Below are 23,166 nucleotides of genomic sequence, written 5' to 3'. Positions count from 1 at the left end.
AATTAGCTTTGCAGAATGGAACCCCTCTGAGATAATCACTTTTTCATCACCAGCAATGTGATGTGAGGCAAATTCAGATGTGGATATGATGGGTAAAACAAAGGACAGATCTGTGTATTCAGCTGCAAATAGTATGTCACTCAATGGGCGATGCTTCTGCAAGTTTTCCTCCAGCATAGTTTGTGCGTCAAGGTTGTCTTAAACCTACTGCCCTGTGTAGTGTTTGTAGTCTGTGTGTAGTATTTAAGGTCAGTTACTCAGCCTGAAAGAATATCTGTAATAACCAGATACATATTTTAGGCGCGTGGTGATATGTGTTCTCTATGAAGTATCAAATTAAGGACAGGCTTATGAGACAGGCATGTATCTTCAGAATTTTATCTCTAATTTTCTCCATAATGAGACGGAATTGGAAAAAATCACTCCATTTGAACGTGACGTGCATATAAAGATGATTTTAAATTGAGAGCAACGTCTTACTTGATAAAGGTGAAAACGGCAAAAAGGCCTACCGAAAGCCAGAAACATCCACATCAATGCCAGCTTTAAGAGGGAGCATTGAGGGGGTACTCGTTTGTGACCTATGAGAAACTGCTTTCCAGTATGTTCAGAGCATAATTTAAAGTGCTTGAAGACTGAGTCATCTGGGAGCTGTCAGTTGTTGGAACAGTCTGTTTCTTCCCAGCAGTCGCAATGCTGTGTGTGTGCTCTGTATGTATGAAAACTGATGGGTGCTACTATCTTCTATACCAGGTTAGCACTTCTTAGACTCTTTATAAAGAGACGTGTGGGAGTGTCTTCTTCAAAAAGAAGAGTTTTTTGTGCTACAAATACAGCCAAAACATGTCCATTTGAATTACACTGACATACTCAAGGAGCTTGTCATCTTGTGAATGCTCAGTGTCAAGATTTAGTGCCAGTGAAATCGTGGCTGCTAAGGTCTACTGGTTTTGAGTAAGACTTACAAGTCCATTTGCCTGCAGTCGCAGTACTGGATGTCAGTCTACATCACAGAAACCATATTCTTCTGTTGCAATGAGTGCACACTGCAGGCAAGTGAGTGTGGTGATGTTTGACATGACACTGCCATCCAGTGGTGTGATCTATGAAGTCACCACACCTACTGCTAGTCATTTACAGCATGTAACTGTGAGAACACCCTTGTAGTAATTAAGCAGACAAAGATATGATGTTGGCATTTCTTTAATAAACATTTGCCAAAGGAGGGGGAAGGGGGACAATCATTTTAGTAGAAAAAAAAAAAGACATCGTTTCCTTATTGAACTTGGATTACGTGTGTTGTTTTGCTCATGATTTTATAACAACTACTTGCAAAAAGGCATGTGGAATTTAAAGTGAAAACAGCCTTTTTTGCATGAAGTCCGATCAGATTTGCTGCAGTTGTCCAAGTGCTACCAGTTTCTCTGGAACTAACAGTCCTTTTCCTCAAACAGCTCCCTGTGCTGATACCTAAGCCATCAAGCCATTGAACTGAGCCATCACTGTTTCAACATAATCATGGCAATTAAAAAAGAGGACACTACATTATTGGTCATATTCCTAATTGTGCAGATAAAGCACATCATCCATTTCCTTTCATAGCTAAAATAGTTTCCGCCTACTTTCAGTCAGTAGTGCAAAACATTAATACTAGTCTGCCCTAGAGCAATTACAGAGAGGCTAAGATACAGGTTTAAAATTTCCCCAGCCTGATAAATGTACACTCAAAAAAGGTAAAAGTTTAATTTAAAAGACAGCAAAATAGATTACAAAAAATTATGAAAATGGTATGAGCCAGAAAAGCTCCTCCGCTGTTGTTTGGCTGTCCTCGTGCAGCATACTCCACATTCTAGACTGAGGAGAAATACAATGCCTTAACACAGATTTAAGTTATTACAAACTGAGTGTGCATCTCCAGATCTGTCTGGTCTGGCCTGAGAGGCTTCAGGCTCCAAACCGAGTCCTCAAGCCTTTTGTCCATTGTCACAAACTTTTAAATTTCATATTTCCAGTCTTTCAAAAAGGCAGGCCTCGTCCTCTGATTGTTGCTGTCGAGTTCACATGAGGGACAAAGCCAAGGGGTAGTGGTGGAGCCCCGACTTGGGAAGGGGAGCCCCAGGGTTGTCCTGGTGCCGGGATGGGTGGGGGAGGAGGTACACCATCCTTTCGAGCCATGGCGTGGTTGTACAAGTGGATAGCACTGGGGTTAGGTTGTCCCTCTACGGGTAAGGGGCTGTGATTGTACTTAAAACGATGGTCCTTGTCACCAGTGAACACCATGCTGCTGGATCCAGTGGCCGTTGCACCTGGAGGGAAGGAGTCTGGGTGGGTCGGGGCCAGAATGCCTGCAGCAGATGAAGAGCCAGCAGCCTGGCCTGGTCCGCTAAATACTTCTCTCAGAGCATGAGGTGGCAGGCCTCCACCTAACATGTGACCCATGTAGCCATCACCAAACCCAGCAGCAGTGAAGGGTGGGGGAGGTGGATGGTTATAGTCTCCCCCGTATCCAGGCCCCTCTGCAGTGGGGAGAGGTGGGTAGTCAGGCTCTGGAGGTCTTCCTCCATCACTTCCACCTGCAGAAGTAAGAGGGGGAGCATGGCCAGTCTTGGGTTCAGGTGGAGGCTGGCGGTAGTCCAGGTCAGCATGCGGAGGGGGCTCTGGAGGCTCAGGTGGTCTCTGGTCTGGGGGTAGGATAGACACTCCACCTACTTCAGACACTGAAAGACAGACATTACTTTACATAACTAACATATGAATGCAATGAATGCAGCTTTTATGTTTTGTTTCATTCATTTTCAAGTATTTCTTGTCCTTACCTAAGTCTTAATAGGAAAACAACATTTTTCCCCAAACTATTTATTATACATGCATTTGAATTTCGCCCTTGTTCCAAACCAATTTCACTGGTTTTGTCCATAATTTAAACTCCACGTGTATTCTTGGTCTAGCTAGTTTTCAGTGTAATTCTGGTTAACATGGCTTTATTTAAAGGGAATAATTAATCTCTCATTATACATGATACATGATAGAGCTGACAATACAAAGCCAAACTAAAGTTCATTTGCAATCTGTCAATAAACACAGAAGCAGAATAAGACAAGGAACCCTGATGTTTTGCACATGATGTCAAACTGCCCTTTAAAAGGAAAACGTATTTTAATATATATTAAATAACAAATATATATAAATATTGCTTTCTCACTGAAAAGACTAAGAGATGGAGAGTTACCTGGAGAGACTGGGCTGGGCTCTGGAGGCTGTTTGACCTCCGGCAGTAGAAGCTGTCCCCCTGCTGCTCCTCCTGCAGGATTAGTACTCTCCACCCCTTCTCCACTGTCACTTAGTTCCTGCCTCTGACCCTGCTGAGCCTTCAGGAGCTGGGCCAGCAACATTGTCATGGCTGTCTGCGTAGCAGCTGCAGCCTCTCCTTCTGCGATGCCTGATGGCGCAGACGTGGGGGGTGAAGGAGGCTTCGGCATTGGGGGTGTACGGGGCACACCTGCAGGAGCAGCAGGCTGGGGAGGCTTGGCAGCTGTAGGTTGAGGAGGCGGCTCAGCTGAATCAGTGGGAGCTAGGGCTTTGGAGAGCTGCTGTAATGTTTCCTGATTGACCTTTGTGCTCATGGACTGGACAAACTGGGCCGTGTTAACTGCACTCGTAGGCTGACCAAGGAAGTTCAGTAGGAATGCCAGCTGCTCCTGGGTCAGCTGAGAGTTTGGACCCTTTGGGTCTGTAAGAAGACAGAAAGGATGGTTCACTCTTAACCTTGGAAACACATATCTGGGACGACACATTCTAAACTTAGGGATCACTGATGAGCTTTATCTGGAGCTTTCCGCCATATCTGAGAATAGACTGAAATTTAGAAAAAAAATTTAGGGGATTATCATAACGAGCCACAACAAAAACAATGTATTACTCCATGTGAAGTGAATGCAAGCATGAAAACAAGTTGGACAAGTTAGACTACCGGTCCAAGTGGCCCAGCTGATTCATCAAGAGTTATGACCTTCAGAAGGCACGAAAAAGATGAACTGAGTAAGTGAAAATGTGTTACAATCTTGATCAAAGAAGCAACAAAGCTTTTAATACTTCAAAATTGATCCAAAAATCCAACTATAAACTAAATATATTACTTATCATCCACGGCTCCAGCAGCAACATATATGGGGTTGGAGTTACCTGGTCATTACGAACACTGGTCGTGCTTGTTTTGGATGCATTGCATCACACTCAAACCATAGTGCAAAGCACCATACAAACAGGCAAGAGCAATTAAAAAATCTGTAACCAGTACCTGACAAGCTAATAATAACAGGTACAAAGAGAAGTCAACCTCACCCAGTAGTGCGGATGCAGCAGCATTCTGAGCTTTGACACCTCCAGGAGCTTGGAATCCCTGAGGAGTGTTGCTGCGGCTGTCATCAAGGCCCAGCTCTTTACGCGGCGCCTTAGGGGCTGCAAGTTCCTCTGGTATCTGTTTCTGTCGCCGTCGTTTCTTACTCCACAGTTCATGACAGTCCTGCCACAGTGGAAGACTGGGGAGATAGAAACAAATAAACACGGTGAGAAAATAATGTCATTCTGGTAATAAACATGTTGATGCAACATAAAACTAAGCATACTCTGGTGGGGGCATCTTGTCTGGGTCCACATCCTTCAGAAACTCGCTTCCCAATGCTTGCTCAGCTGTACAGCGTTTGCTGGGGTCTAAGTTTAACATGTGGTCAAACAGGTCCAGAGCAGGTGGAGGGATGCTGGACAAAGGAAGCAGATTTCAGTACAATACACCGCTAGAGGACCCAATACTGGAACATGCAACTGGACAACATATTCATGAACATACAAGGCAAACTCCTCCCGTAACCGTCTCCTGTACTGTTTCTTTGGTTTCATGGTATTGAAGAAGGGAAGTTTGATTACATCTGGCCAGACAGCAGGGCAGGGGCTGCCACATATTCGGCTGAAAGACACAAATTTATTTGCTTAGGCAGAAGACCGCAATGTGTGGACATAACAGGCAACAGCGATTTGCTACATAGACCACAATGATTTCTGACAACACCCAGAGGACTGGCCTGACTTATTTGTTTACAGTTCATCACATTTGCCTACACTACAACTTACTCTCTCCTCTCCCTCAATACCACCAATACTGTATGTGAATAAATAAAGTAAGAAAAGTAAATGACAGATTAAATGAGACAGTTGTGGTTTTTCCCATTTATGCACATAACTCAAGGCATGAAAAGATCGGTACAAACTGTGAGGGTTTTCCATAGCAGAGGCAGACCACAAAAAATATCGCCACTTAAGACAAGCGAGGGCTGTTCAATCAAAATACATCTTGTGGCTGCTCAGCATTATGGTTGATTGAAATGATCTGTAAAAAACACTTTCTCTTCCTGTTTTAGTGGAAATCTATTCTCGGTCTCTGTCTCTGACGCACATAGTGTATCTTTATATGAGGACCAGCCAGGGTTTCAGAACTAATTGTTAATTTTATACATTAATATGTTTGCCTGATTTAGCCTAAACTTACCTGATGAGCTCTAACTGAGCAAGCTCCTGATTAGCTTGAAAAATTGGTTTCTTTATGAACAGTTCTCCAAGAATGCATCTGTGATAGGCAAAACAAGATACATTTTATCATTACACCACCAAAGATTAACACTGATCGGACAGATCATTGATTAACATAGAGTAAGTAAACTCAAAGCCAACATCGGTCACTCTCTTACCCGCAGCTCCACACATCAATGGCTGGTGTGTACCTCTCTTCTCCCAGAAGTAACTCTGGGGGACGGTACCACAGCGTAATCACTTTATTGGTGTATGGACGACTGAACGGGAGTACGAAAGACAAGAAGGTGTGTTTGTTAGTATTATCGCACACAAAAGTGAAAATAATTGTAAATATTAACTGTGTAGTATAATGGTGTGTATCTGCAAAGAACACAGAAGGTTCACCTCTCTTCTGAGTTATACAGCCGAGCAAGACCAAAGTCTGCAAGCTTTATTTGACCTCTGATCAGGAAGGGGAAAAAAAAAAAACTAATTAAATGATGTTGGGATAACACATTTCAGTATATAATAAAAACAAAAAACTCTTCACTATATTTGTGTAAAAAACAAACGAACAAAGGACTCACTTGTTATTGAGCAGAATATTAGAACACTTGATATCTCTATGCAGAAAGTTCTTCTTGTGGCAGTAATCAAGGCCCTCCAGCAACTGTCGCATGAATGATTTGATGTGGCTCTCGTTAAAATGGACAAGGCCAGATTCGAGCAGACCCATCAGGTCGTGGTCCATGTATTCAAATACAAGATAGAAAGCACCTAAGAACAGAGAATAAAGATGCTGTTTTAAACAAACTGATGCTGTGTAGCAGGATCATGGAGCAAATATGAGTAAAAAACATAATGTACCTTTATCGTTCTTAAAATCCAGAGCATCTTCCTTGTCTGTGACAATCTCTTTCATGTTTATGATGCTCTTGTGGTTGAGTTGTCGCAAAATCTTAATCTCTCTAATAGCTGTGATTGGGAAGCCCTCTTTTTCATTGTCCAGTCGAACCTTCTTCAAAGCTACCATTTCAGCTATGAGGAATGAGCAGACAGTCAAGATTACACCACTAGTTGCATTTTAAAAAAAGAGCTTTAAAAACAGGTGATTATCACCACCCTCCCTTATTTCACCTCTAAAGAACATCAAGAAGAGATCCTTGCTCACAATACTGATGAGGGGCCATAAATGACATATCATCTTCACAACACTCACCAGTGTCTTTGTCTTTCGCTTTGTACACCTGACCATAGGTGCCTTCCCCTGTGATTCCAATGATCTCGAACTTGTCCACGCAGCGTTTGCCCCAGTCTATCTCAGTTTCCTTAATCTCACCATATCTTGGGCCACAAATTCTGGTATTGATAAGAAAATATTTCAGTGGAAGCAAAGTGAATTCACAGCAAATAACAGCTGGAAAGACAATATGATATACCAGTAAATACATGGTAACATACTTTGGTCTTCGGCGAACTGTTTGAGACTTTTTATCCTCAGGTGGGCTGTGTGGGGAGGATGTGCCACCAGGAAGCTCGGGGGGCAGAGGCAAGTCTGCAAGAAGCTGACGTGCCTTTCTCTCTGACCTTTTCTTCCCTGAGACTGAGCTGTCCTTCAAGCTGGAAGTTGAAAACATAGAAGACACAGAGAGTGGGTTAAGTCTTGACAATCAAGCACAAAGGCGCATTAAAAATTCTAGGTCAACTGGCATAACAAGACATCCATACCTTTCTCCTTTGTCCATGTGCTCAAGAACCGTTTGGGGCAATTGCACAGATGCTAGAGTTGAGATGAGTGGACCAGTGGCTCGTTCCCTGTCTTTGCTCTGTCCAGATGCTGGTGCTTTCCTTTTATCCCGAGGTACAGAGTCATCTTTCCCCTTTCCATCTCTGTCTCTGCTGGTCTGGTGGTCAGCGGTCCTCTTCAACGACTTGTCAGAGGGGGACTGAGGCTGGCTCAATGTGGGGGTTCTGGGACCCTTCTCTGGTTGTGGTGGTGTGGGAGGGCGGCCTTTTCTGGATGAGTGATTGGACTTAGGGCTGGGCTGGTGAGCAGATGAGGAACCCTTGGTTGGAGTCGAAGTGTTGCTAGAGCTCTTGGCTTTGGCAGCTGCCTCTGCTGCTTTAGCCTTTTTCTGTTTACTAAGTTCAGCAGCAAGACTGGTTTTGAAGGTGAGCGTGCTTGGTGAGAGGCTAGAGGGGCGACTGCGGGAGCGGGAGTGGCGGTGGCGGCTGCGTGAACGCGAATGCCTCGAGGATGAATATGGGCTTCTGCTACGAGACCTAGCAGATCGCCTAGAAAGAAAATGATATGTACATGTTTCAGACTTTCTTTAAACATTACAAAATGAATGTACACATTTATTTGCATGAAATAACCAAGAGCTACGATATGACTAATGACAACTGCACAGAAAAGACAGAAACAACTTTGTTCTTGTTTTGGTTGTAAAATTAGTTGAAAGTGTAAATTAAAAAAAAAGAACTACAACTGATGTTTAAGGAAATCAATGCCAGAACTTTTCTTTTTTAAATTTGGTAGTTAGTTCTGTGTTTACAAATATTTAATAAGAGCACAGAATCAAATTTGAAGAGTTTGTTTATTATAAACCATTATCAACGCACCACACAATTACACTACAGCCAACAAATCTTTCTATTAGTTGCTTTTATAAGAACTTACCTGACATCTGGACTTGGACTCAGGGACTTTCTGTATGGGCTCCGTGATCTCTTGCGATTTCCAAAAGGACTTGAAGCAAACTCTCCTTGTTCATACGGACTGTGTCGACCATAACTTGGGGACCTGCGCCAGTTGGCTGGGCTCACCGGGGATCGCTTTCTTTTGTTGCTGGAGTACGTGCTGGGTGACTTGGGCATAACATATGCCCCATACACATCTACATCCCTACTGTAATATGTGGAACTGGGAGAGAGTCTTTTGCTCCCATAAGTTGGACTCCTTCTAGATATTAGCTGGTTATAACCACCAGGAGACTGGTAGTTGTACGAATATGATGTCCCATAGGGACTTTCTGCTTTGAAACCAGGACTTCTCCTGTATGCCCTGAGGTCGTCACGGTCATCTCTATAAGATTGTGGTGCTTCTCTGTATGCAGATGGGGGCTCTTTATCAGATCTTGTTTTACTCCTATGTCTTTTTGAATCCCTTTTATCTGCAGATTGTGAGAATTGAGATGTAGATGTCCTTTTGCCATTTCTGTCATTGCTTCTTGTAGTGTCTCTGTGATTTTTAGAGCCACTTTGGCTACCTCCACTCCTGGCTTTGGACGAATCTCTCTCACGACTCGGGTGTTCCTTTCTCCTGCCTAGTTCCTTTTCTTGCTTATTCTTCTCAGATGGTCCTCTTGTTTGCTCATCCTTGCCAATGCCTACCCCCTCCCGGTTTTTCGGGTGACTTCTGTCGGGGGATGCTGGTCCATTATAGTCACCAAAGTCAACATCGCTGAGTTGGTCTACTGAGAGCCTGTCAGCATAGGGGTCAAGTTTAGGAGAGGGGCTCCCAGAAAATCGCTCTGACTGGGAGCTCACATCATCATATTCTACCAATGTCCGAAGTTCAGCCTCGTTTTCAAAAGTGCTTTTTCGGTCATTGTCAGGGTCTCCTGCTGTACCGGTTAACCACAAGCCTCTTTCCTTGGTCTGCCTGCGTTTTTTCCTCCTCGAAACTGATGAGCGCCTCTTCTCATGGTGCCTCTCTCGCTGAGCAGCACCGCTCCCTGGTTTACTACGCCTGTCCTGCCTGTTAGCATTTCTCTGTGCAGAGGGGCTCCGTCCCCGACCTTCGCGAAGCACCTCTGAATTAGGCATTTATTCGCAAAATAAATGCTATAGCCACGTTCAGAATATTTTTATATATTAAAATACCTTATCTAAACTATGTTCCTTGATGTGCAGTGGAACAAAACATTGGGCTAGCTGTGTAACAGGCTAGTTAGCTCACGTAACAGCAACTTCACAATTAGACAGCCAGTCAGCTAGCTAGCTAAAATGCATACTTAACATTAGCATTACAAAGCTAGCTCGTTGGTGGTTTCAGGAAAAGTGAATTACCCCAATTCATGACACTTTGTGTGTGCAGATTCCGTTACATAAAATCCACAATATGGTGTTCAATTATACACCCAGCATGTACTCAACCACTGAACAACCATCTCCCGGATTTGCCAGTTAACGGTAGTCCGTTTAGCCAGCTAGCTTCCAATAGCTAACTGTGTCCAGCTAGACAGTCGCATTCCATTTCATGGTCAAAGCGTAGGCCCAATGCGCCGCTACAATTAAAATCCAGTTCCTTTGAAATTTTGCAGTTCATGCAAGCATGTAAATCCATGAACCGGATAGTGTTAAAGTCTAATTAAAAAACCAAGTCGCTCTCTCACAAACTTCTTCTCGCCTTCCATCACACTCCAGTATGCAACAAGGAAGTGAATAGCACGCGAGTTGGCTGTGTAGCCGCTGCTAGCTAGCTAGCCGCTAGCACTTTGGTCAGCTAGCTTTCTTTTCTCCTTGCGTGGAGTTCAATGCAACTCAGTCAAGATTGAATAAAACAATGCTATCCAAAAACACGACAGCTTCCACGTATCCTGTCGAGTTGTTGCTCCTCCTCAGCAGTACATGGCTCAAATTTACCAAACGTATTTCCAGGCAATGTGGCTCAACCGTTCCTTTAATTTATTTCAAAATATTATAACTTTGTTCGCAATGTGGCTACTCGCTTGGGCCCAGACAGCTTTCAAACTACAGGCCTTGAGCGTCAGTGTGAACCAATGATACCCGTATGCGTAATCCAGATCAGTGGTGACGTCACTGCCAAGGGAAACCCTTTCCTTCAAAATATAATGCAAAAAGAAATCAATGAGTCTATACAAAAGATAATCTCTTCTTTTTCATGACACTCATTACATCGTTTGAAAATTGGATCTTGATCTTATTCACTCAAAGACATACACAGCGCATTTGAGAGTTGTGACAATCACATTTGATAGACATTACTCATGGAAATAGTACACATTTCCTAAAAAAAAACATGTACATTCACCCACACCTCCTCTTTCAGTTTCCGTTTGTATGCCATTACCTGGAAAATGTTTTGAAAATTGAAATCATAAAATAAGCGTGTGTATGTTGTCAACATATGTTGCAAGTATTCTAAATATGCGCATGATATGCTTATGAAAAAGCACACATAAATACATTCATATGGTTTTGTTTGATCTCGTCCTTCATGACATTGGCGTAACCACACATTAGGAAGACCATAAATGCAGCACAAAGACCCAACGCGATTGCGTAAACAGAGATAAGCTGTCTCTTGCACGCACACTATGGTTCAAAAAGAACAATTTAGTGCAAAGTCTGCCTTATAAACTGATAAACTGCCTGCAATCTTAAAAAATAATAATAAAAAAAAAAAAAAGTGAAAAGCTATGTCAGAAAATTCACTAACTTTAGATAGTGGAACCAAAGGTATGAAATTCACAATTTCATATTCTTTGGACATACAAAATTATAATCAGGTGACTCTGCTGGTGGGAACTTAGTGTGTTAATGTCATGTGAAAAGCAAAAAGTGCAAAGTCACATAGGAAAGTCCCTTTGGACAATCGGCGTGCCGAGCGTAACAATCCAAGACAAAACATATATCTTCACAAAAAAGAATATCTGGACACAGTTGGAAAGTGTTATTAGTAATATCCACTTTATTTGCCATTTCCAAATAACTCACAAAAAATGAAATGAAATGTAAGCTTCACCTCTTGCATTCACAAACAGATAGGCTACATTAGTGGTTAGGTTCAAAATAAGTAAACATGAATGAAACATTTAATTGATGGCATACATACAACCACTCAGTCAGAGACATAGATATCTATTCTTTTTTATTACAAGGGTATTTATATAAAAGGCAAAACAAGATATTTGAATACCCAGTAGGACAGTTTGCTCATAGCTTTCACAAAGATATCTGTTTTAGTATCACACCTCAAATCCTGCTGAAAACATTTGGGCCATGGATTCTATCAAATTAAACGTGAAGACAAAGAAGCACAATAAGTATGATTATGCTTCTGAAAAAGCACTGAAACAAGATTTACACTGTGTTAAGCCAATGTTAAGAGTAAGCAAGCACTATGGTGGTCACTTGAAATATAGTACCTTCCATCCTTGACAATGAAGACAAAGCAGTTAATGTAGTAGTTATAAGGTGAGGAAGATATGCCTTAACAGACTGCGATTCTTAGAATATAATGTCAGTTTCTCCACCTGCCATTTTAACATTCAGGGGTGTTCAATCATACTATGGTGTACTTGAGGTTAGCCCTTGGAACATATTAACCCAAACTACTTTCCAAAAATCCTGATGCCATAGTGTTCTAACATTTTGGGTTCTGGTTCGCCTGATATATCCCATCTCACCCTGCCATCTTTCAAATCTAACTTTCTGTAGTGTGCTTTTCAGGTAACAAGAAATACCTCAGATGTTCTTTTGAATTACTGTCTTTTTGTACAATGGACACACAAACTATATGGCAAACACAGCCTGTAATCAAGGCCAGGGATTCTGTAGTGTTTATGTAAAAAAAACTCTGGGAATCAATGAGACATTAAGTGTTTCGAGATAGAAAACGGTTCACAATCTGTGAGTGATGCTGCATTTTCTGAGATGGTCAGATCTCTTAAACAGCATTCAAGTTTAAATGCTTCCACTGCACTCAGTCTTATTAAAAGTAGTTTACACATCCTGACAATGTTGCTTCATATTCTCCTCTTCTTTGCAACTACAACAATATTTTTTTGCATAGAGTCCAGTGTTGGGTATCCTATTGGTTGAGGATGGTATGCAATTGCTCTTGGCTGCGCACATAAGTTTTTCTATTAATGATTTAAATTGGATCAGAGTGAAATGTGGCAACAACCATGTGGGTGCACCACTATGTGGGAACGAGTCAAGCGTGGTCAGACTTTAAAAACAACCGAAAATACTAAGTTACTTAAAATAAGTAAGAAATTTTGTGGTTAAAATTAAAAAGTGGCTCAGTCATAAAGGGAAACTAAGAGAATAAAGGGGCCAATTTCACAGTGTGTTCTGGTCTATAATCATATATAGCCTCCTCGTTTTGCCAATTTTTTACACTGCTTCAAAATCAACTAAACACATCAGGGATTTCAGTGTGATGTTTCTACAGCTTTAGGACACCAGGCAGTCTTACACAAAGGTAAACAAAGCAGAATGTCAGTGACCTCTAAACTCTGCACATCATTGCCAGCCTAAGATTACAGGCAAACTGGATGGGTTTGGAGGATTATTCACATTCACAATGGACAGAGAGGCAACAGTGATGCACTGTACATGAATTACTAAATCCCAAGTAACCTTGCACTTCTTTCCCAGACCATTCATAATGAAATTCTTTAGGTTCCTTCAACATTTGCCACCATCAGTTTTACACTGCAGTGCTTACCTTTGGTGCTCACTAATACAAGTTGTCATTTTCATTACGAAGTGGGCACTTGTTTGTATTAGCTAGCATGTATCTTTGGTGACTGAGAGCAACCCTTTTGGACCGGTACCACCTTACTTCTACAAAGCCTGCATTCATTTTGTATGCCTTACAATTTGTCTATATTTAATTTATTCCCACTTAAATCCCTATTATACATTTTTGTCATAAAAAAGAGGGGAATACAAGGTTGGTGATTAAAAGTTTGAGCCAAGAAAAGTAAAACTGGCAAAGTAAATCTTTACATGACTGGAAGGTTTTTTTTTTTAAAATCAACCTTAAGGATGTAGTGTCATGGAATCACCTTTTATCAGAGCACCAGGGATTCCTTTGTTGCCCCCCCCAAAAAAGGCAATGGAAGTCATTAGCCGAATGAGGTAAAACTTCTGAAATGTTAGATTTGAAAACAGTTCAAGTGTTGTAAAATCCCTCACAGATTTAAGGGTGATGATCAATGTCATTTGTGCATTTGAGAAGACTCAACAAAGCAATGCTAAGGGGGAAGAAAATGGAAACTTTAGAGCGCTTATCTTACATTGGCTGATATGACAGGAAGAAAAAAAAAAAGGTTGACTTCACAGATAAAAATAAGTGATCATAACCATACCATGTAGCAAAATTGAGGTGTAAAACGACAAATAGGAATGGCATCACTTCGCTTGCTTTATAGATCCATCAGTGCAATGTACATTTCCTTGGTGGCACTTATGAGTTGACACTACACTGCTGAGTCTGTTAACTTGCAGTTCCAACCAAAGCTCCAGTTATGTCTTCCCCATTCAAACCTTAGCTCTGACACCTTCATTTTTATATTTTCTTTTGAACAGCACATTTGTCTGAATATATTATACACATCAAACTTTACAATGAAAGGTTTTGTAACATTTCAGGGCTCAGCCTTTTTGTCAAGCTTAGGCCTAAATTAAAACACCATCCATTTAGTACACTCTGTAATGTGGTCAGAGTAAGAGCGATATAGAGAGAAAACATAAATTATTTGGAGTGTCAGCACATAAAAAGTTAGAGCTATAAATGATGTAGGGAGCGCCACCTTTCTACTCCCTGACACACGGTCGGATGTCCTGTTAGCCAGGAACAGAAAGTCATGGTCAGGTATGGGCACAAAAATCAATGCAAAAGTCTGAGAAATGTGTATGTACATAAGCAGCTATCCTGCTCTCTCTTACCACTATAAAATACAGCATCTCTCTCTAATTCTCTTGGCCAAACTTTTACTTTTTTTCTTCCCATTCTTCTCTTTGCTGTCTTCCATTTTCCTTGCCCGGATCTCTCGCATCAGATCAAAAAACACCTGTTAGGAAAAGGAAAAGAAAAAGAAAAAAAAGTGGGTGGTCATATTTCTCTGTTTGCTCAATGTCAACAACATAAATCTATTTAGACAGGTGTGCCTTTTTTTCCCTTTTCTTTTCAACCAAGTCAACTGTACCTTGTCAACATTTGCACGGGTTTTGGCAGAAGTCTCCACATAGCAAACACCCCACTGCTCAGCGCGTGCCTTCGCCTCATCTGCGCTGACCTGCCGTCGGTCGTCCAAGTCTGACTTGTTACCGACCAAAAGAAAGGGCACGTTCTCATCCTCCTTCACTCTCAAAATCTGCTCTCTGCAAAACAGGAAATGTCATTCAGCCATGAATTATTTAAACAGACTAGTGCTTGCTAAAGTAGAAAGTGAATGGGTGAAAATGTAGAAAATACAGTTGCCTTTAATGATGTTTCAAAATGCCAAAGCAGCATACATTGGTTATGCATTTCAGCTGGGGAAAATTCCCAGTAGTCGCTGCCAATAAATCGTAATGAATGGGAAACTGCCTGATTTAAATGCTACTGGACCTGAAATCTACTGTTGCTGCAAATGATTCCAGTTCTGTGATGGAAAACACACAGAGGAAACCCTCGCCACTGCGGAAGTAGTTATCTCGTATGGCTGCGTAGTCCTCTTGTCCAGCTGTGTCAAGGATGTCAATCTGTACCTCCTCTCCGTCCAACACCACTTTCTTCCTGTAACTGTCTGCTTTGGTAGGCTCATAGTCTTCAACAAACTAGAGAAAAGAAAAATAAAGCTTGAGTTAACAACTGTGGATCAGCTGGTCATCCATCATGTCAACAAAGTTTGCGTTCGTCAACAATTTGTACATTTTACTTGACCGCTGTGATGTATGTTACTTACCTCATCATACATGAACTGGAGAGTGAGGGCTGATTTCCCCACTCCTCCACTGCCCACCATAATCACTTTGTGAAGGGCTAGAGAGTTCTGCCCTTTTGGCTTAGCAGCTGCCATGGCTCTGTGTAGCAAGAGATCCGAGTGTAAAAGGGAGGAAGTTCAACGTGGAGCTGGAGGTGGAGGCAATGATTGTGAAATGAAGACCGTAAAATCTGTCCAAGGATTCCAGCTGCAACAAAGGGTGAAACAATAACTCCTGGGAGACAAAAAGAGAAGAAATCCTAAGAAGTTTCATCATCATTTCCGAGGGTCTAGATTCCACTTTTGCAGTTAGACTGTGCAGCCATCTTTGTGTCTCACTGCAATAAAATCAAACCAGGAGAAACTGCCATCACACTACAAATGTAGTGCAGATGATTACACTCTGTACCTTGTGAGGACAATAGTAATATAAAATGTGGGACTAGATTGATGCTTTAGAAACTGCTTTATAAACAGTATTTTTCATAACTCAGCATCACTCCTCCATGCAACTATGTGACCATTTAGGTATAACATAGATCAGTACCATCACATGCTACATTATGATTTAATATTAATAGTTTGCAGGCAACTTACACATGCATGTCAGACCATTAATGACACACAGATAAGCAAATGTAACTACTAGTACTACTACAAACAGCAGGCGAGAGTAGCAGGAGTAACCAGTGGAGGCCATTTAGCAAACAAATAGCTATATGTTTAAGGCTTCTGAGTAACATCTGTTAGTATTTTCCAAACTTGGAACAGGAGTAGATAAAATCTGAGTCATGCCGAAGCGATTTAGTGGTCAGTTTCCCCATACTAAACAGCACAAGAAGAGTATGGGAAAACCATGATGTTCTGACGTGTGTGTTAATGCTCTTTCCTATAGCAAGCCCTCGCAGACCTCTGGGGATCAGGGATAAAGATGGGAATGCAGCCAACAGGTCATTATACGAATTAACAAAAGGGGTCTTTGCACTGAAAGTCAATATTACGATTTGGTAATAAAGGAAATGTCATTTTAAAACCCCTATAGTAAGGAAATACATTATTTATCAAATTGTTTTTGTAGAAAGATTATGTTCATATCTATTCACCTGTTTAAGTCCTCAGTAGAGGTCTCTAACGTAACAAGAAAAGGAAAAAGAAATGCAGTAGCAAACAGCAATAAGGTTTATATAACAACCTCAGAATTAGGTGTAACTGCAATTAGATGTCATCATAGTTTCTTAACAAATGTATCTGCTTATCATGAAATTGGCTAACGTAGCCTACTCAATAACGTTATCAGGACTGGTATGACAAGAATATAAGATGGTCTATAGCTGAGCAATTAGCAATTTCTCCATATTATAATATCCACAGATGCCTGAAATCACAAATAACGAGGCGCAATACTCAAATAACCACGTTAACTTAATAGCAAGTTAGCTGGTGACATGTCAAGTGCAGGTAAAATAGCTAGCAGTTTGACTACACTGGGCGATGTGGCTAATGAGCTAACTAACCTACCAAGCAAGTTAACGTCACCTTGCCGTTAATTAATGTTCGAGGAAGTTAAAAATTAAGGCAGCGACTCAGATAACATGTAAAACACAAATACGCAAAATCCAGCAGCCGGCAACAGATGTTCGGTCGATCCTCCAAACTCAGCAGCCTCCTCGCTAGCCAGCTAGGGTGGCCCCACAGGCAAAAGGCTAGCAAGCGATAACAAGCAGCTAATCATAACTAAATGATGCAGCGTAAAAAGGGAACAGATATGACCCGCAGCAACGGTTACAACGGTGGTATTTGTTGAATAGCAGCACCTACCGGTAGGTTAAACGGTATTCACTTTAACACGACGTTTGACGAAGGCTGAATTATGGTAGTAAAATGAAAAGACTCAGCTAGCCACTCGTTAGCTCATGGCTAGCTCCCTTGCTAACTCCACAGACTTGGTCGGTAGCTGTTAGCAGCAGACTGACTGGACGTCCTGTAGGCTTGGCTCCGTCTGACAACGCCCGCCCGCCTGGGAGAACCAGACAACACTCGATTTCACTTTTTGTGTAAGTGTAATCATAATTTCTCACAAATAAAAACGCCTACGGTTCTAAATAATACCATTATATCTTCTTTGGTTATTTTTCTTTTATGGCTGAATATAAAATACAGATTAAGGGCTGTGTGGATTGAACATGCCAGGTAATTGATTAATTGGCTAATCCCATAAATGTTGACAGGTTTGTTCAGGAGACTCTTTATCAAGTCAGCAACACTGAAATAGACTTTGAGGAGCCAGGTAGGCCCAAAGTCGACCTAATTATCTTTTAATCAAGGTTTTATTTTAATATGATTAGATCCAAACTTTGTAATGCATGCTTGTCTACTGCCAAAGTATACTTTAAAACTGCCTAAAATTGAATGAAATCCAACAATTTATTTACCAAAGTTGTAATGTTTTCTTTTAAAAATCCTTTTCTTGCTTTAGTGATGAAGGCGACGTCGGTAATCTCTGACCTGCACTTGAAATTTGCAGAGAAGACATGGAATGAAACATTTCAGCTTGTTCGAAGATGCATGGTAAGATAAATTCCAGTAAATGGTCATCTTCTCACATTAATTTTGATTTTGTCTACGTGTTAGTTGGAAATCCCATTTTTTTTAATTACCACAGACCAAATCAAGTAGATCACACACAATTGATTGTGTTGACAGGGTTGTTTGTAATCATGCCCCTTATTGGCTGTATAAAGACAAAAGTGTTTGCTTCTCTGATATGATGATGTGCTACTAAACGGAGACTGGTGTGATGATGCACAGAGAATGAGATCATCTCTCCTGGAGCACACAAGTCTTTGTTGTTGGATCAGCAGTCTGTGCATTGATATTGTCTTGGATTCACTTCACATCAGATTTCTTGATTGCTTTTTAGGTTGCCTTATGACCTTGTCAACTCTAACATATCTGTTTGCTTCAGTCATTTGCTCTTGCAGTGTTTACTCTGATAGACCATTTATTGTTCCATACATACCCCACTCGCAAATCATCATTTGGCTGCAGTTTTGGGGATCCTGACATGCACATGCAACAAAAGCCTGCAAATAGCTCTTAAATGTATTAACCACTGTTATACTAACCTGTATGCTCAGGCCATGATGGGGTGTGTTAGTTTTCTTTAAATGTGTCATCAGTGGAGCAGCAGGGTGGATAATACTCTTGGATTAATACAAAGTGGAGCTTGGCAGTGGTCAGTCTCTGGAGTCTGGTAAACATGATTAGTTGGTGGTCTGAAGTGATGTGTGGTCCAAAGGGATAAGGCATCTGAGGCTATAGTTGCACAATTTCCCGAAAGCAGCAATGCTGTAGAGAACATCTTTAGGACTAGATGTCTCAAGAGAAGAACTGAGGTCATTGCGCCATATATTTTCCCACTCTCAGGTGCAACAGCCCTCGTAACAGTCTCTGTCTGGTTTAAAAAAAAAAAAAAAAAACAAACATAACATGCCCATCCCAAAATGCAAAGTATTCAAATGCCAACCTTTCCCTTTGCCATGATGTCATGCTGTTTGTGTGTTGCAGGATGCACTGGGAGTACCAAGGACTGTTTTCACAAAGATGACTTTGCCACACAATTGCCCCATTGTTTTTGTTTTTTTTTTTTTTTCTTTCTTTGTCCCCAAATAGGACAGATCCAGAGATGAATCCAGGCCCTGTGAACCCCTGGTTAGATCACTGGAAAGGCTCCAGGAAGTGTTCAGTGGTGAATAAAAACCAAATGAATGATTCTGTATGTATTTTAGTAGATGTGTTTTACTTTACCTGTGAGTAAGTCACTTTCCATTATGTTTCAGTGTCCTCCATGAATACTGTGAAGTCTCGCCTGGAAATGATTGCCAAACAACAGGGGTAGAGTCTGTCTTTGCCTGTCATTTGTGACACTGTGGATGTGTGATATTTGACTTCACAGCTCCGCCATTTTTTCTGAATAGGTTCCTCATTATAAAGCATAATTTATTTTCTAATACAATGCAGTGGCACAAATATTCTTCGATGTTGTATTCACCCTAGAATGGGCTTTCACATTACTGAGGCAACATGCTACATGACAGCAGATTTGTTCTACCTGGAGGTTGTGTTGCTGCCATGTGGCGGGGTGGAGGACGTAAAAGTGGCCCCACATGGAGGATCGCCCGTTGTAAGTGGCCTGCACCGTTCACTGCACTACTTCACTTTCCTCTGCATGATAGTAAAAATAAATTGTCTTGCAGGCCAGTGAGTCCCTTCTTCAGCTGCTGAGGTAAGCAATGGTAAATTTAAATGCTGACATTTTGCTTGCCGCCAGCAGCATCATTATCCCCTAAAAGATAGAGATGGCAGTGCTATTTAAATAATTACCCAAATTACTTAAATCAGAATCAGAATTCCTTTATTTATCCCTGGAGGGAAATTCTTTAGATGCTGACTGCAATTTTTTTCTTTTGGGACACAGGTTAAAAAAATTTGCCGAGTTCTCCATGAAGTTAGCAGGTCTCTTCGCCCAGTATAACATTCCTGGAGACAAGTACCTACCATTCAAAATATTCTCTGATCTTTCAAGTTTTGGTTCCTTTGAAGCTTTTGGGTTTTTATGTCTTTTTTATTTGTTGAATTTCAGCGAAATCAAGTTAAAATTGTTTGCATCTCTACAATGCCTTGGGAAGGACTTGCAGCAAATGGTACACTTGCCAAGGTAAGTGACATCAAGCTCCCAGAGTTCCCAGCTCTTGGATGACTCACTGTCAAACAAAAGAAAATTAATCAGCACAGATTTTCTACTCTCAGGCTGCCAAAGGACTCCGACCCCCGAACGGATATGATTAACAGTGGCAGAGTTGGGTGTCTGATGGCTGGAAAAGAAGGTACATAACACCAAGAAGCCAAAACATAAGTCATGCATGCCTTTTTTTAAATCTAATTTTTAATTTGTCCGTCCAGATTGTCCCCTGACTATCCAGTTTTATGAAAGCCCATCTGATGGACTCAAGAACTCAGATTTATGTAAGATGTCAAAGCTGCCAAACTGATTTAGTTGACTGCTAGTAAAGTCTAATACTTTAATAATAGACCTGATAAATGCTTGGATCTGTGAGGCACAGTCCCAGTCTGTAGCTTTTCCTGATGAGCTCTTGTTGTTGAACAAACAGCGATCCAGGCAGCCCAGGTGACTGTAGGTGTCAGTGAAGTGACTCACAAGCTTCAGGTAGCGTCTGTGATCTCACAGCCTGCACAGCTGGATCCCCAAGGGTAACATGTTACAGTTTAATCTTTCTCTGAATGAGATATTATTCATTTTATATGCTACAATGAATGTGAATATCAGTGCCTGCAGTGTTTAAATATAGTGAAATTGTGTCCTGTGGTGTAGTTATCCTGTGTTCCTGCCGCTGAGTGAGGTGACGTATGAGACGCTGCCGGCCTGCTTTCTCCTCAAACTGCAGCCAGCAATACCAATGATGGAATCTTTTGTAAACAAGCTGAGCCAAATTACAGGTCAGGCAGGTTTTAACCATAAATATTGCATGAAATGTGTGGGGTTTTTTTTTCATCTTCTTTTTAAAACATGTTCAAAAAATTCTTTCAGAACTAATGGCACCAAAAGCATCACTCTATTACATACTCTCTTGTACTAAATAGATGTGACCATACCAGATGTTGACCTGCAGTGGGCACCCTTACCCAAGCTTCTGATGAGAAGTTCACCCAGTGCAAACAGCCACAAGGAGACAATAGATGGGCAGGATGCTGTTTTCACAGTGGTTTGTATGTTTAACTCACTTGTAGCTCATCGCAAAAGGTAATTGGGTTCATTTCAAACTAAATTGTTATATTATAAATTAGATCTAATAAATTATTATAAACAAGCTTAACATGTACTGCATGACACAAAATGATGAAACACCTTTTCTATCCAGCCTCTTCCTGGTGGTGTGATGCATAGTTACACTCTCCCTCACGCTGCATGGGAGGCTCCTGCCCAGAGAGGGGCTGTGGTGGCCAGGGTTCCCTTCACCCACCCTGCCCATGTCCCGCCACTACTGGAGCTGCTTCGACATCAGTGTGCCATTAACACTTTGCTGAGGAGCTGTTTCACTTCTCAGCATGCCAAAACGGGTAGCACAATTTTTACATCACAGAATCCGTTTAAAACGGGAAGTTGACCCAAGAAATGAAAACATTTTTCATTTTTCATTCATTCAACAGTTCTTACCTAATCTTATCTTATTTCATCAGTCAGTTATGTGATACTTTAATGACAGTTGGATGCTCTCAGGTTGGGCGTGTGACCTGCACTATGAAGTCCTTCCGGTATCTGAGACCAGCTTTTCTGTGACGTTCCACCAACCTGGCACTGACTCCCTCGCTGTTTGTGAGCATTTGCTGCAGAATATTTACTGAGGTTTAAGTATAACTGTTTAGATGAAGCCTCAACATGTGAAAAATGCCACCTTTTCATAATCAACAACAATGACCTGGATTTATCTGATTTTTACACCACAGGATGTATATTTTTAAGATAATTGCATAGAAACTTTTATGATTTAATGGTGCTTTTTTTTTTTCTTTTGCCACAGTGTTTGTGAACGTATCTGATTCTCATCAGATTAACTGCACTCTGTTCGGAGCAGGAATAAGGGATCCATCTTTAGATGAACACCTTTCCACTGTCACAAAGAGGTATGGCTTTCTAACTTACAGAGGAGGAGGACAGTGGCTGCGTGCCTTCCTCTTTTAGTAGCATCAGTATCTTGGAGCGTGATCACAGTTGTTTTGCAATGCACGAGTATAAAATGGATCTATAGGTTAACTATATAAATATCTTTTCTGATACTCTTGCAGGTGCATGTCTATTCCTGTGACCCTGAGTACATTACACAGCAAGCTTGAAGAGATCACCTCTGCTCCAATTTCTCTCCAACGCCCGGCCACCGCAGAGGCCAAAAATGACCACTCTGCTCCCTCGAGCACCGCCGTGGCCGACACCAGCAGCGCCTTGACCACGTTCTCCCAGAGTTCATCTGTGCCACAGGATAGCTTCAGTGGTTCTGCTTCAGCTTGCTATGCCATGTCTGTAGCCAAATCTGAGCTCCTTCCTGAAATAAATACAAGTCCTGCTGTTAACCTTTACCCATTCACTCCTGTGGGTGTGTTTCCACACTGGATGACCAATAATGGCCAACTATCAGAGCTGATCTGAAACTGTACGAGCTTTATATGCAAGGTTCTAAAGTTTAAGTCTTTAAATGTGTCATTCTTTTTCCTTTTTTTTTTTTTTTTTTAGAATTGAATAAATGTTTTGGTAAAGCAACTGTTTTATTCAAAACCAGGTTTGCCATGAAATATGTTTTGTGTAGTTTAAATTTTAGACCTTTCTGAGTTTATTTTTGTCTTTGTTAATTCAGTTAGTGTATGATCAAATCCATCGTCTGCATAAAGTGTTTTTTTTTTTTTCCCTTCTTCTTCACTATGCATTCCAGTGTGGCAGAGATTGCTGGTTGTAAAGGTTTGAGGTCTGGCATTTGACCTCTCTCAGACAGCCAAGAGCTCAGTTGATTGGTACCATGTGAGCCAATCAAACATTGTTAAAGTACATGATGCATTCTTGATGGCTTGTAAGAGTAAAGTAGAGATCAACACACACTGCACGTTAAAATAAATAACTCGACCAGATGCATAAACGATATCAAGGCTAGGGCTTGATTGTGTGAAAATATATAGACCTTTCTTGACTTTTTCCTTTTTAAAACCCAATTGTACAACAGAGAAATGGCAGTGTGAAAGCGTAGGAGTTAAATATGTCTCTAGAATGGAAACGCCTTCTAAAGCACAAAAGTTATCATGCTGACAG

At 41.2% G+C, this 23,166-nt stretch overlaps 3 protein-coding genes across 7 annotated transcripts; 1 reads left to right on the top strand and 2 right to left on the bottom strand.

Annotated features, from left to right (window-relative positions):
- Positions 1 to 1,187: 1,187 nt before the first annotated feature.
- Positions 1,188 to 10,350, bottom strand: cdk13 (cyclin-dependent kinase 13). The gene is made up of 14 exons (XM_046371501.1): positions 8,249 to 10,350; positions 7,294 to 7,860; positions 7,027 to 7,185; positions 6,785 to 6,924; positions 6,433 to 6,603; positions 6,153 to 6,342; positions 5,971 to 6,027; positions 5,742 to 5,843; positions 5,543 to 5,620; positions 4,847 to 4,963; positions 4,626 to 4,757; positions 4,342 to 4,538; positions 3,230 to 3,730; positions 1,188 to 2,717 (listed from the first exon to the last, which is right to left on the bottom strand). Exons 1-14 carry the CDS (start codon positions 9,394 to 9,396, stop codon positions 2,017 to 2,019), a joined length of 4,260 nt encoding a protein of 1,419 aa, XP_046227457.1. The 5' UTR covers positions 9,397 to 10,350; the 3' UTR covers positions 1,188 to 2,016.
- Positions 10,351 to 13,356: 3,006 nt separating this feature from the next.
- On the bottom strand, positions 13,357 to 17,250 carry ralaa (v-ral simian leukemia viral oncogene homolog Aa (ras related)). 4 transcript variants are annotated; one of them, XM_046371397.1, is made up of 6 exons: positions 17,112 to 17,250; positions 15,276 to 15,528; positions 14,939 to 15,147; positions 14,535 to 14,709; positions 14,275 to 14,399; positions 13,357 to 14,169 (listed from the first exon to the last, which is right to left on the bottom strand). In XM_046371397.1, the coding sequence occupies exons 2-5, from the start codon at positions 15,387 to 15,389 to the stop codon at positions 14,277 to 14,279; spliced, it is 621 nt and encodes a 206-aa protein (XP_046227353.1). In that variant the 5' UTR covers positions 15,390 to 15,528; positions 17,112 to 17,250; the 3' UTR covers positions 13,357 to 14,169; positions 14,275 to 14,276. The 4 variants fall into 4 exon arrangements, with proteins under 4 accessions (XP_046227353.1, XP_046227355.1, XP_046227354.1 ...); XM_046371399.1 differs by having other exon boundaries at positions 13,357 to 14,399; positions 15,276 to 15,501; XM_046371398.1 differs by lacking the exon at positions 17,112 to 17,250 and adding an exon at positions 16,812 to 16,955 and having other exon boundaries at positions 13,357 to 14,399.
- zgc:111976 (uncharacterized protein LOC553663 homolog) lies at positions 16,972 to 23,001 on the top strand. 2 transcript variants are annotated; one of them, XM_046371396.1, is made up of 19 exons: positions 16,972 to 17,113; positions 17,235 to 17,347; positions 17,522 to 17,580; positions 17,770 to 17,861; positions 18,966 to 19,041; positions 19,133 to 19,187; positions 19,350 to 19,476; positions 19,550 to 19,578; positions 19,771 to 19,842; positions 19,936 to 20,010; positions 20,103 to 20,179; positions 20,256 to 20,318; positions 20,465 to 20,564; positions 20,686 to 20,810; positions 20,955 to 21,076; positions 21,233 to 21,431; positions 21,592 to 21,687; positions 21,893 to 21,995; positions 22,158 to 23,001. In XM_046371396.1, the coding sequence occupies exons 4-19, from the start codon at positions 17,772 to 17,774 to the stop codon at positions 22,513 to 22,515; spliced, it is 1,767 nt and encodes a 588-aa protein (XP_046227352.1). In that variant the 5' UTR covers positions 16,972 to 17,113; positions 17,235 to 17,347; positions 17,522 to 17,580; positions 17,770 to 17,771; the 3' UTR covers positions 22,516 to 23,001. The 2 variants fall into 2 exon arrangements, with proteins under 2 accessions (XP_046227352.1, XP_046227351.1); XM_046371395.1 differs by lacking the exons at positions 16,972 to 17,113; positions 17,235 to 17,347; positions 17,522 to 17,580 and adding an exon at positions 17,642 to 17,675.
- Positions 23,002 to 23,166: the final 165 nt, after the last annotated feature.

This window comes from Scatophagus argus, chromosome 18, assembly GCF_020382885.2.
Source record: "Scatophagus argus isolate fScaArg1 chromosome 18, fScaArg1.pri, whole genome shotgun sequence".
Lineage (NCBI taxonomy): Eukaryota > Metazoa > Chordata > Actinopteri > Scatophagidae > Scatophagus > Scatophagus argus.
Note: the sequence above shows the minus strand (reverse complement) of the source record. Positions and strands in the feature narration are given on the sequence as shown.